Here is a 13,202-nt window from a genome sequence, read left to right as displayed (position 1 = left end):
AGTTTTCCCACAATGATCCTCCCTTCTCTATACCTACACTGCCTTTCCTCCCTTTCTTTCCCTTATCTTGCAAACTCCTATTCATCCTTCAAAGCCTCCTGCAGATTTGATCCCCAAAGAGATGAGCAAAAAAGCATTTAATTGTTTAAGTCAAGGCACCCACTCTCCAGTTCTGCCACAATCCTCGTGTCTCCCTTTTGTTTATACAATTTCATCTGGTACAGAACTGACCTTCTGTGAGGAACTTCTCAACTCCCCTTTAGACAGAAATAATCACTTTCCTTGCTGTCATTTCTATACCTTTTCATCCATTCCTGTATTTCTCGCTCTCTTTGAGAAATTTCTGGAGTATTTGCTCTTTTTGATGATACAATGTGTGCTCATTAGACAAGTATTGAAATATTACAAATAGAAATATTATGTAACTGTGAGGCTTAGAATCCTGTTTTTATTATAAAATTATCAAATCGTATTATTGTTCCATGTCAGTATAATTATTTTTAAAGCCTGTTTATACTAATTGGCTGAAATGCTTGAAAGTTGAACTTCAGGTGCTATGTTGGTCTGAGCCAGTGTGGGGACTTAAAACATTTTTGTTGAATTCTGGAAATGAAAAATTAATCCATCTCCATCCTTACCTTCGAGGAGCACATTCTGGGAGAGGAGATATATATATATATATATTATATATATATTATATATATATAATATATATATATGCTTGCTCATTACTTAACTCATTCATTCATTCATTCATTCATGAGAAGGGTCCTTGTTGTTCGCCTACTATGCACCACCATCATTAGGGCACAGAACCACTGCCCTCCCGCACAGCGACGCTCAGACTTGAGGGTGCACTCACCTGGAGGGCTGGTTGAAACACAAGCCCCTGAGCCCCATTACCAGAGTTTCTGCTTCAGTTTCTGCTTAGTGGGGCCTGAGAATTTGCATTTCTCACAGCTTCCCAGGTGCTGCTGCTGCTGTGAATACAGCACCATCCTTTGAGACCCTCTGATGGATAAACCTAGAGGGAGTTACGCTCACTGAAACAAGCCAGACCGAGAACCCCTGGCATAGAGGATAAATGTGCAGTTCAGTGGGCCAAAGGGGGCATTTCCTGGCTTATGTCAAGGCCTCTCTGGTTCTTCAGGTCCCAGTGGGGAGCTAGGAGACTGCTGTTCTCAGAGTCCTGCTGGAGGACCCAGCAGTCTGCATTGCCACAGAAACCTGGGCCCAGGAGGAGAGCGGGTGGAGCAGTAATGACGGCCACTTACCTTCTCCGTCCCCCACCCCTTCACATGTAACATCCCACCTTAGAGCATCTGCAGAGAGGTGTGATTCCCCCCATTTTGGAGGTGAGAAAACCGAGGCATAGAAAGCTTATATACCATTCTCTGGTTCCCCAAGCCAGTGAGTCACACATATGGGGGGCCAACCCGGGCCTCTGCCCCTTCACACCTCACAAATCGAGGCTGGCCTTTGCCGAGCCCTCAGTGGGACCAGCTTTTCAAAATGCTTCAGTAGCCAGAGCTGCTTCCTGTGTGGTGAGACAGTAGTAGTGGGGGCCAGCGCAGGCAGGTGGTTCTGCCCCCCCAACCCCAGGGACAGCAGCAGGTGGGGAACTCGGCCTGGCAGTTTATTAGGGTGAAAGCCAGGCTGGAGTGTTGGGGGCTGAAGAGACGAATCTGTAGTCTGCAGTTTGGGGATGGGGGAAGTGGATAACTAATTGTCCTTCTTGCAGGAGCTGTTTCTGGAAATCATTAATATTTTCTCAAATGTCGAAATTTGTGAAAGTTTAATTTTCAGTTACTTGGACTTGAAGGCTTAGTGCACTGAGAATTTGCACAGTGTTCAAAACTAAATGAAAAGCCAGTCTTCCCAAACCCTGTGAGGAAGCCTGGCAGTGTCACTTCACAGTTAGGATGAAGGAAAAGCCAGCTCACTCCACTGCAGTGGGAACTTGAGAACGTTGAGCCGAAGTGGCTGGGTGCCATCTCTGACACGATTTAGAGTCTGTGGCAGAGCCCACATCCGTCAGATTACCTCCACTGTTCACTGTACTCCACTTAGAAGGATCCGCAAAGATCTGTGCTTTAACATGATACCTTCATTTCCTCCAGCATTAAGAATATATAAATGGTGTAAGAAAAACATCTCTTCAGTTTCTGTGAAGCTGAGGAAGACCCCTATTGCTCCATATCTGACAAGAGTCAGACAGCATAGTTCTGTTCTTTATTAACGAATTATGCTTCTCTCTTAGTGACCTGGCATGTCTCCTCAATGCATTTGAGGAGTATAAAATCCATCCCCTTGCTCTTTTTGCCTACGTTACTAGGAAGCTCAGAGGTAGATTTTTTTATGCCACCTAAGCTGCCCTTTGCCGAAGGTCCTTTGGTTAAGTATCTCCCTATTCTTTGCGGTTAAAGCCTTTATCACCTGTATCTTCTTGTAGAAGGTTTACAAAATAATTTCTGGAAACAGGTGGCCAACTATCACAGATGAATGAGTGAAAAATGAATTTGAGAATGGAAAGACTTTTTTTTTAGCCTTTGAAGAGTGAATTGGCATACCCTTGGCACCCATGTGCGTACATATGGACATATACATCTCCAAGAACGTATGTACTGATGCCTTGAGATCTGTTCACTTGGTCATGTGGTTAAAAGAATGAACTTGGGTGCCAGTCCTGTCTCTGAACTCACTGCATGCTCTGCCCTTAGAGAGAGTAGTTCCAGGCTGGTATTTCTCGTTAATTCCTAAATGACAGCAGCTAATCGCTGCAGAGGCCTCTGGATTTTCTGAGGTCATCCTCTTTGGGCTTGGTGGCTGAATCAAGGTCTCCTCCTGATTTTTTGTAAAGTGACTTGAGCAGAAAGTACCCTAAAGTCCCCTAGTCTGGGCTGGCTCTTGCTTGAATTGATTACATTGTTACTTTCCATATTTCTTTTACTTACAACTAATTAAATTCAAATGGCTGCGGACATTTTTAGGGAGAGAAGAGTTCAAGTTCCTCAGGGTTCCCTATGGCACTTAGTGCCCCCCACCTCTCTTTGGGGCTCAGGAAGTTACTTGTAACCTAAACTGGATGGGGATCAAGAATCTGCCCCATCTTGTGGGGCGGGGGGAGGGAAGCAGAGAAGGGGTCTTGGACTCTCTGGACTGCCCGGGGCCTGAGAGCCTGGAGGAGGTGGTATGGGTCACAGCTCCCTCCTTGGGGCGTGTTCCCATCAGCTTTTGTCCAGTGGTGACTTTCCCCACCTCTGCCCTTCTCTGCCAAAACAATTGTTTAAAAGAGGAAGTTCTCTGGGTCATAAAATGTCATCTGGTAGTTAGTATATGGTTATATGCTCAGACTGCATTATGCAGTCGTCTGATTGGCAGGAAGTAGGTGATTCATCAGAAAAGAAAATAACGAAAAAATAAACTCTTACAACATGAACTTCCTCTTTCCAACTGTTTGTTTCAGCTCATCCTTTGAGAACCTTTTTCCAGCCTCTTAAAAAACAGCAATAGGGATGAATGCAGTGTTGCAAAAGAGGTGATGCCAGCTCTTCACCGCCAAATGCTTTCTTTTTTAATCAGAAAGAATAGTTAAAAAAAAAATGAGCCCCCCACCCCGGTCAATGTCCCCAACCGGGCCAGGGTTGGGGGGTGCCTAGCCTTGAGTACATGGAGCCTCTGCCTGCTTGATAGAGTTTATGTGCAAACGGGTGAAATATCCTCACAGGCCAGCGAGGGGCTTGGAATATTGCACACACCCCCCTTGGATAGAGCACCCCTTGGATAGAGCACCCCTTTCACTTGGCTCCCTCCTCTTGTTTGTCTCCCTCTCAGATCCAGGAGGCAGCGAGTCGGGGCCTGAAGTTCGTCGGGGTCATCCCTCAGTACCACTGCCCTGTGGACAGCCACCCTCCCATGCCCTCTGCCAACAGCGTCCAGGATTCGAGGAAGGAGCCAGGCCGCAGTGGGAGCACAGAGAGCCTGGGCGCTGCTGACCGTGCTCCAGCAGGGACAGACGGAAACCCAGGAAGGGCTGGGCCTGCCGACCCAGCCAGCCTGCCTTCCGGAGAAAGGGATGGGGCAGGATTGTCACCCCGAGGAGTGAACCAGACTCTGGATGGACGGGATAGCGAACTCTCGGAAGTGCTTGAGGACCCAGTCTCGGCAAGTAAGTGTGCAGCTTAAAGGGAGGTTAGCAGCTTTTCCGTGACCCCAGGGCATTGCAGGAAAAGGAAGTGGAATTCGCTTGGCAGACACAGAGGTCCGGTCAAACGGGAGGGATGGTGTCGAGCTGCTTCCTGGTCTCCGGATGCTACTTACTGAAGCGGTGACTTCCAGGGAGAGCCAAACCTCATGAAACTGATTGGCAGTTGCTCACAGTGCCACCTTTGAAGTGAATTCTAGAATGTGAGTTATTTCCTCCCCGAGTTATTTCCTCCCCATGCTCCCACACTGCCCTCAAGTCCTTGCTGACTGACATACGGGGAGCGGTAAGGTACATTAAGGTACAGGGCATCCATGCAGGATGCCCGTTCTGCTTTGGCTCTGCTTATTTTGAATATCTACCTAAAGAAATAAATCAAGAAAGCCAGTGAGGACAAATTATGTGGGAAACTGGTGATTCAACTCAGGAGACTTGTCAGCAACCAGATTCTGGGGAGTTTATATTATTGACAGGTCAGTTCCGTGGTGAAAGCAGGTGCTAGAGAGAATGAGAGCTTCTTCTCCACACTGAAAGGGCCATTAAGGCATGTGTGTCAGGCTGGGGATTGTGGCTCACATGCTAACCACCACTTCTCAATACTTCCTTTATATCAGGGGCTGTGCCATTAAGCATTTTATGGGACTGATCACTCCATTCTCCCTATAGCACTGTGATGTGGGAAGCTCTGTTTTCACTGTCTATTTTACAGCTAAGTCAACTGAGGTTTAGAGAGAATATCTGTTGCCCAGGCTGGGCCTTGAGGATCTGACGTATGAACCCAGCAGGCTTAACCACCACCCCACATGTGGCTCTACTTCTATTTCCTGTGTAATATACAGTCATAGGCTGACAGGAATTACTGAGGCCCAGAGTTTATAGGTAGAGAAGTTTCTCTTCACCTCCCAGTAATTCCCTTTCCTGATCTTTCTTCAGGAAATCAAGTGATCCGCCCCTCCTCGCCCTGGGAGGTACAGAACTGTCAAGACTGATAGGAGAACCCCAGGCCTTAGGAGGCTTGTCTCTTTAGGCTTTTCTGGATGATCTTCCTGTTTAATGTTGTTGTTTATTTACTAATTCTTAAAATTAGCCTCTTATAAATGATGAGGAACAATTTATGCTTTGAGCATAGAAAAGCAGGTGAGATCGCCTCTTGTATTTTGTCAGTGCTTGCTGAAAAGAAAATTGTGGGATGGTTCATTCCAGGCACTTATGAGTGAATTCACTTAGTGGGAGAGATTGGAGCTGCCTCAATTCTGGAATCTACTAGGACTCTTGTTTAACAACCCTGATCCTTCTTAAATATGTACTGAAGCAGAGCTCTCCCTTTGTGGAAGACATCTTTTGGGGCGAATTCTGCTCCCTCTAGAGTAGCTGAGAGCACGTTTAGGCCTACTAATGCATGTCCATGTCTTATTCTAGAAGGCTTCGTCTTCTCATTGCTGTTGGGCTGGATTGTGGGCTTTGGCTCCTGAAAATGGAGACAGGCCTCCCACCTCCATAACCCAGAACGGAGGGAGGGTGAGGTTCAGGGCACACGGGGCCCCCCCGGAGAAAGGAGAGGCAGGAAGCTGGGAGGGTAGCAGCCAGACTCTATGTTGAGTTCTAGTTTGCCACATCTAGCTAGGCAGTCCTAGGCAAGACACCCTTCTGTGCCTCCGTTTCCTCTCCTGTAAAACAGAGAGAGGAGTAGGTTCTGGTGAAAAGGTTAGACACTCAGCACTTGACCCCTGTGTGTGAGCTGTGATGGTTGTGGTCCAAGCTCAATAGTCCCGACACTGACCTTCACTTCTGCATGGAACTATAGCTTTGGGAAAGGGTAAATATTGAGGTTCCCTTGGGAGTTTTCAGATCCTCCCTGTGTTCCAGAATCCACTTGTTTCCAAGACCCCTTGTGGACTTCCTGCCTTCTGTGGTTGACCCCAGGAAGAATTAACTGGGGTGACTTGTCCTAGGACCTCCCCCCACCAGTTGCTTCTGCTCACCTCAGTTTCCTGGAGGCTCCCACTTGCTCAGCACACAGAAACCCTTCAAACATCCAAAAAGCTTCTCGACCTGTATCCTGTTTCCTCAAGTGTGTGTAGTCTAATAGAAAGCCAGATCCTCCAGGGGAGAGTGGGTTAATGTGTGTGCCTGCAGGTGGTTGACCCAATAGTGGATGGAGATTTCGGCTGAGGAGGGTGTTTTGGTGCTTCCTCCCTCCCCTAATCTCACCAGATAGGCGACTCTTGCTGTTTTACTCATGCCAAGAGGCTGGCCCTTCACTCCCTGTGCAGGAGGCCGCAGGTCTGGCCTGTGGGCAGCTCACTATTATCCTTTATTCCTCCTTCTGTGGCAAGCACCAGTCTTTGTGGCAAGCACCAGCAGTTCCCTCTCAGCTAAGGCACACACAAGGGTGGCAGGTGAACTCGCGTGGCCTGGCGGGATGGCCGGCCGGCCGTGATGATTGAGGTCACCCTCTGAGAGGCCTCTAAGTTCTTCCTGTGTGTCCTCTCAACTCTGTCTCAGCAGTTTAGTGATAGAAAATGCTGTCATGCCCGTTTCACAGAAAAGGAGTGTCACCGCCCATGCCCGGGGCCCGTTCTGTTTTATCTCGTGGCCTGAACTGCAGCCTCCTGAAGGCTGGCCTTCCAGGGACCCTGTCCCCGGGGCCATGGCCCTCACCTGAAACGATTAGCTTCCCTCCTAATCTTTTTCCTGCGAAGTCTTGTGGTTTCCTTCCAGTCACCCCTACCTCTCAGTCCCCTCCCCCAGCTTCCCCTCCCTGCTGCTTGCTCAGCTCTCAGCTTGCCTTTCTCTGGGGCCCCCTAAGGAGAGTGAAGTGTTTTTACTCCTCTTTCTGCCAGGTGGGCTTAAATAGGCAATCACAGTAAGACAATTAAAAAGAATCCAGAGGGAGTCTCCCTCCCTCCTCCTTCTCCTCCTTTAATTTATTTCCTTTATAGGAGGCCTCGGGGAGCCGGTGGAGGCAGTGACTGCTGGGATGGGGCTCACCAGCCAGCTCTCCAGCCAGAAACAGGGCATCGTGCCTTCTCCCCACCCCAGTGGCTGCTCTGGGCCAGAGGGGATGCCCCCTTTCCACAGGGCGCCCTCGGGACGCACATCCAGTGGTTTTCTCTTTGCTCATGGGTTTGTCTCCCCGCCAGTGGGGTTTCCCGCTGGTGGACATCGGGCCGGGGCTGTGCAGAGATACCTGGCGTCCCTTCTCACTGCCCCCCACCTCATGGGAAACACCTTGGGGAGCATGACTGGCCCCTGTGTGGCCTTTCTGGATGCCTTTCTGTTGGGTGGGAGCATCCTTTGTTCGCGAGTAGTAAGCAGTGGGAAGGTCAGTGCAGGGAAAGGTGAGGAAGCCTCGAATGCGACGCCCCCACTTCTTTCCTGGCCCCAACATTCCCATCTTGTCCTTCCCTCAGCACCTCTGTTACTGCAACTGCGGTCAGAGAAGCGGGCCAGACAGGTTCATGCGAATTCATAGAGTCCTCACTGCCACCACAGTCATAATAACAAGCCTTCCACGTGCTGCCCTCCCAGCCCTGCGCCTGTGCCCTGGTGTGCGGGAGAGGCTCCCAGCCTTGCCAGCCAGTTTCTCAGCCAGGGACTTTACTCAGCAGGCCGCCTTGGCAGCTGGCTCTCTGGGGGAGGAGAGGAGGGGCCTCCCTGGCCTGGCTTTCCTGATGCATGGCCGCCTTCCCTCCCCTGGCCAGTATCCTCCCTCACAGGCCTCCGGGATAGCTCCACCCATGCCCACATCTGCCACCTGCCCCCCTCCCTGGCCTTCCGCTCAGTCCATTCTCAAACGGCCCTTGAACGCCCACCTGTGGTCAGCAGCTTTTGCCTTCTGTGTACTCACGAAATTAGCCTCTTGTTAGATTTGGGAAACAGCCCAGGATTTGGAGTTTGAACGACTCTTGGCTTTACCACTAACCAGTTTATGATTTCTGGGGGATCCACTTCAGACTGCTGGCACGGAATCCATGCGGCCCCTCCCATGGAGCTCGGGAGTGCCCGAGAGGTGGAGGAGGGGACTGGCCCGGGGAGCTCAGCGCCTGCTGCTGCTCTCATCCTTCCAGTGCGTACCCGTAGACTGCTGTGCCAGTGGAAGGCCCCACACTTTCCTGGCAGCCAGGCCTCCGCCAGGCCCAGAGGCCCCCTGCAGTTAGTACCCAAACCCAATGGGAGCCTGAAATAGCCTTCTCCGAGATTCTGGAGTCTGGACACACCCACGACCCTGTTGCCATTTGCCCACTGCTTTCCCAGTGCAAACTGTTCATCTTAGCTCTCCTTGTCCATGACCTCAGCCAACTTTGCCCTTCACCCAGTTGACTACCCAGCCAAGGTGGTTCCTTCCAACCCAGCTAACTTGCCAGCTTCCTCCTTCTCTCAGCCCAACCCTTGGAGCCCATGCCTCCAGCTGGACTGAACCCTCTTCCCTCAAGCCTTGGGACATCAAGACCCCACCTGCTACCTGCAAGTCACAGGTTCTCTGGACCGACCTACAGATGGGCCAGAGACTCCATCCTGTGCCCACTCCCAAGCATAGACCCTCAAGCAGGCATCTGCCTCCTTCCTCCTACTGTCGAGAGCTTGGCAAGACCTGGTGGCACCCCAGTAGGCCACATCCCCTATTTTTCTTCCCCTAGCTTCCTGTTCTGATTTAGATCAACTCTGTGCAGCTCCTGCCATGTTACAGAGACTTTTCTAGACACAAAGGATCTAAATGGCACAAGGCAGCCCCCCCCCCCCCCCCCCGTGTCAGGGGAAAGTGATAGACAGCGAGACAGAAATAGAAATCCAAGATAAGGCAGTCTGGATGCTCCTTGGGTGCCAGGCCCATCCAGTTCCTCAGAAGTTCTCAGAACATCCTCAAAAACAATACCTCCCTCCTCCTCCGGGACTTTCTGTCCCGCGTCTGGAAAAACCTTCCAGCTGGGGTCATTGCGGAGTCACAGAGCAGCTGAGAAAATTTAAACAAACTTGGGGCTTCTTTTTGGAATCCCTGGTGTCTGCTCGTGTGTGAGAATGTGTGTTTGAGAATCAGAGTATTAAAGCACCAGGGGCATCATTTTGGGACAGTTTCTCTTGGCTGGTTTCCAGATGAGCAGAGAGAGGAGCACAGCCAGGAGGAAGCGGGCAGAGGCGCTGGTCCTCTGAAATCAGTTTCTCCCTCTATTTCATTGCTCCTGATGCTTGGAGACTCTGGATTCCAACGGCACTTCCTTTTCCTTCCTGAAAAAATTTATTTCAGTTTCTGGCTTCAGTCCTGTGCCCGGGGAGGGCCTGATAGGAGAACCTGGGCACTGCCAGCCCCTCTACCTTGTCCCTCTTCGCTCCTCCCACCCCAGACTTCTTGCTTCTGCCCTTCTGCTTTTTCTGTTTCATGACACATTTGGGAAAGTTGTGTTCGAAACTGACCAAATGCATGGGGGAACCCTTGTATGTGATCACATAGTCACGTATTTTTGCTCTTTGGCTGCTTGTGGATTCCCCATGCACTTCCCCAAGCTGAAGCTGTGATTTCTTTCATATGCATTTGGCTGGACTGCAGCAACCATGCCGACTGGGGCTCAGGCCCATCCTGGGGTCACCTGAGACAGAGCCCCTCATCTCTGCCTGTGGGCATTCTCTTATGCACAGAAATAATCTTCTATCAGATAATCCAAGTAAGAATTCAAACCCAGGAACCAGTCCGACAGATCTGACTGTGAGAACTGTTCCAACATCATGCTTGAGTTTGGTTTGTATGCACAGGAACAGTGAGTCATTGATGTAAGCAGTGGAATTACTCTTGACAGGGAGGTGAGGGAGCTTCTGGTCCTAAGTTATTTTAACCTAAAGATGTGTTCATACTGTCTGTGTGCAGAGGAGGCAAAGGCTGGGATTCAGTGACTTCCCTGGTTTCTAAAGAATACGTTGTGGATGGAAAAAGACTAGGTACCCCTTGTTTAAATCTTTATCTGACTCTGCTTGTTAGGAGGGGCTGAACGCTGGGTGAGAGTTTAGCTGCTTCACTTTAGGTCCAGGCAAAGGGCTTAGCTCTCTTGCTTGCTGGACCAGGGAAGGCCATTCCCAGAACATTCTACTGTATGATCACATATGGAAGTGTGCCTGAGGCCTCAGGGAATCCATGTAGACTTCCACATAGCCCCCAGTCCCGGGGAATGAATGTTCAGACTTCTGGCCTCTCTGTGGGGTAACCTGAGGTGTGGTCCACACGGTGTCCCAGGGTCCCAGGATGGAGCCCCAGTTGCCATGGCGGCAACCCGCTCATTAACACCCTTCACTGACTTTCATCCCATCCCTACTTCCCATTCTTATTCCCTCACTCTTTCCAGGGATCGCTTCCCAATTAAACCACGTGTGACCAAAAGCTCGCAGGGCCTGCTTTTGCAGAAATCCAAATGAAGTGCGACTCCTTAAGCATTGTTCATCCTCTTGTCTTTAGTAGTAGCAGCAGCTTTTATTTGGAACCCTGGGGCCAGGATGGGAGATGCCGGATCATCTCACTCACCTCCTGGACCCCACAGCTCCAGCACTTGCCTCCTCTCCTTTACAAACCTTTCTCCTCGTGGCTCCACCCCTGAAGTTCGCATTTCAGAGCCGTGAAATCATTTGGTGTTATGATCACTGTGCACCAAGACCCGTTTTCTCATGTGAAAACATTCACTGGGCCCGGACTGAGCACGGTGATTATTGAATCGACCAAAGGTGGTTGCATAAATCCTCGGTGCCACTTGTAAGTAATTTCCTGATTGCTTCTGCCCAATGAGCTCCTTGAAGTGGCTCCTGTTAGGTGATGGTCTGGGGGGCCAGCCTTGCTCCTCAGCCTGCTCACACATAGCCTGTGAAAGGACTTCCTTCTTCCCACAATACAATCCCTGCATGAGATAATTTTAGAGGCTACATGGATGGACATATTTGGTGTTAAGGTGCCTTATCGTTGCCTTCTGTTTATGGCAAGTGGTAGTTGTTTCCCTATGGCCACAGGATACATTTTTACTCTTTAGATGCATTTATTTCAATAAAGTACGTCTGTTTTAAAAATCAATAATTCAGCTGGTATTTGGATACTAAATTGTTAAATCTTGAAATAGGGGCCATAGTGTCCCCGAATGTGGGTCTAGGCCAGGTGTCAACCATTGTTTATGACCTTTAAAATGTTTCTTTGAAAGAAGGGTGGGGATTTTCTTATTATCCAAATAGATACTTCTGGAAGCCAAAGCATATTCCTGATGAGGCTGTGCTAGCAAAGCTTCTTAAGCTGAGTGAGCTCTGACTGCTTGACTGAACGAGTCAAACAAAAATAGACCTTCAGACTTAGATTGCAATTCCAGGTATTCACTCCCAGAGGCCGATGCTGCTCGCCCATGGCCAGCAGCACGTACCACAGGCACAGGATGGTGGATGGTGGGGAGTATTGATTTTTGAAGACCCGAGTGATAAATGAAAGAATGGAAAGCTCAGCACTTCTCTCCCAGAGCCTGCCTGGCTTGTTTGAGCAACTTACCACTCCAGGCAGGGACCCTCATTTACGGGAACGTATTTATTTTTACCTATCAATGATGTATTTTTGATGCACTTGATTAAGTATTATGGGTTTGGCCCCAGGAAACACCACCACAGTTTATAAATAGTTCAGGGGGTGTACAAGGTTCCTGGAACTATAGCAGTATTTTGTTTTTTATGTACTTTATTTTTTTTTAAAGACCAACTCTGGCCCAAATATATCTGCTTTTTCTTCCAAAACACATCTTTATGTGAATTTCTAGAAATGTGCATACTGGGTCTTTCTCTCCGACACCTACCAGCACAAACAAATCCCAGATCACAGCTATTCATTATATCTCACATTCAAAACTGACACCCCCAACTCGAAGCTCGGCTTTAGAATCAGGTTTTATTATCTGGCAACGGTGCAAGTTAACAGTTTATCTTTGATGCTGTTTTTTCAGCCTTCTCAAAGATTCCACGAGACCCAGTGAGGCAGGATTTTATCATTATCTATCTGACTTCTCTCCCCACCCCATTTACAAACCCCACAGAAATGGAAATCTTCACCCTGTTCAACAAACCTAAGAGCCATCAAAAGTGCCGGCAGTACTACCCTGTCACCATTCCTCTCCGGGTCTCCAAGAATGGCCAGACGGTGAGCGGTCTGGACGCCAACTGGCTGGAGCACATGAGTGACCACTTCCGGAAAGGAGGCGTGCTGGTGAACGCGGTCTTCTACCTAGGAATCATCGATGGTATGGAAGACCCAGCCCCTGGGTGGCCCTTGTGACGTCTGCCTCTCCCTCTTGCCATCTTAACCCATCCGCAGAGCCTGCCCTATTCAGAAAGCTGTGCAGCTAATAAACATGCAGCCTTTGATTTGTAATTAACACATCTCGAGGAATGTTCCACAGAGCCCACAACCCGTGCCCCCACCCCCACCCCCAGGGACAGCCAGGTAGCATCTAAAATGACTGGGACAGGAGAATTGATTCAGTTTCCTTGATGGTGGCCTCCATCGGTGGTGCTTTTAAAGGCTTTTAAAAAGATGATTCCCCCGGTTTGTTAATTACCCCCTGGGATCATGCGTTCTGAAAGTGCAAATTGTTTGTAGACACTATTACAGTTTGAAGTAGCAGAGGCAGCACCTTGGAATTAAAAGCAGGGAATGAACTGAACAGCCTGTTTTCTGTAAGCTCTGTGGGAACATACACTGTTCCTGGATCTCCTGGCACCCAGTAATGGGCTATCTCTGGGGGGTGGTGCTCCTTGGAGTAACACTCTTGCTGTCAGCTGTGCTCAGGCAGAGTGCAAGTCGGCCCTCCATAGGAAAGTGTGCAGTGTCAAGAATGAGGTTCAGGTTCATGTGAAGGCAAGTCAAGTCACTGGGGTGCCTCAAGGCTGGGGGGCACTCTGGGGAGTGGAGCCAGCATGTGTGGGTCCCTAGGGCTGCTGTCACAGGATTCCTAAGCAAATGAAACGTAACACCAAATTTGCTGATCCCGGCAAA

General features: G+C 49.5%; 1 protein-coding gene across 5 annotated transcripts in view; it reads left to right on the top strand.

Moving 5' to 3' along the window:
• Positions 1 to 13,202, top strand: part of RFTN1 (raftlin, lipid raft linker 1) — a 163,627-nt gene that overhangs the window by 113,752 nt on the left and 36,673 nt on the right. For all 5 annotated transcript variants that reach the window (XM_037524760.2, XM_037524771.2, XM_037524764.2 and 2 more), the window contains exons 5-6: positions 3,835 to 4,168; positions 12,244 to 12,447. In XM_037524760.2, the coding sequence (XP_037380657.1) occupies positions 3,835 to 4,168; positions 12,244 to 12,447 (538 nt within the window). The remainder of the gene's footprint in view (positions 1 to 3,834; positions 4,169 to 12,243; positions 12,448 to 13,202) is intronic.

Source organism: Talpa occidentalis, unplaced genomic scaffold (assembly GCF_014898055.3).
Source record: "Talpa occidentalis isolate TD23 unplaced genomic scaffold, MPIMG_talOcc4v2.1 talOcc4.10, whole genome shotgun sequence".
NCBI classification, from domain to species: domain Eukaryota; kingdom Metazoa; phylum Chordata; class Mammalia; order Eulipotyphla; family Talpidae; genus Talpa; species Talpa occidentalis.
The sequence above is the reverse complement of the archived record's forward strand: the minus strand, read 5'-3'. Positions and strand labels throughout refer to the sequence as shown.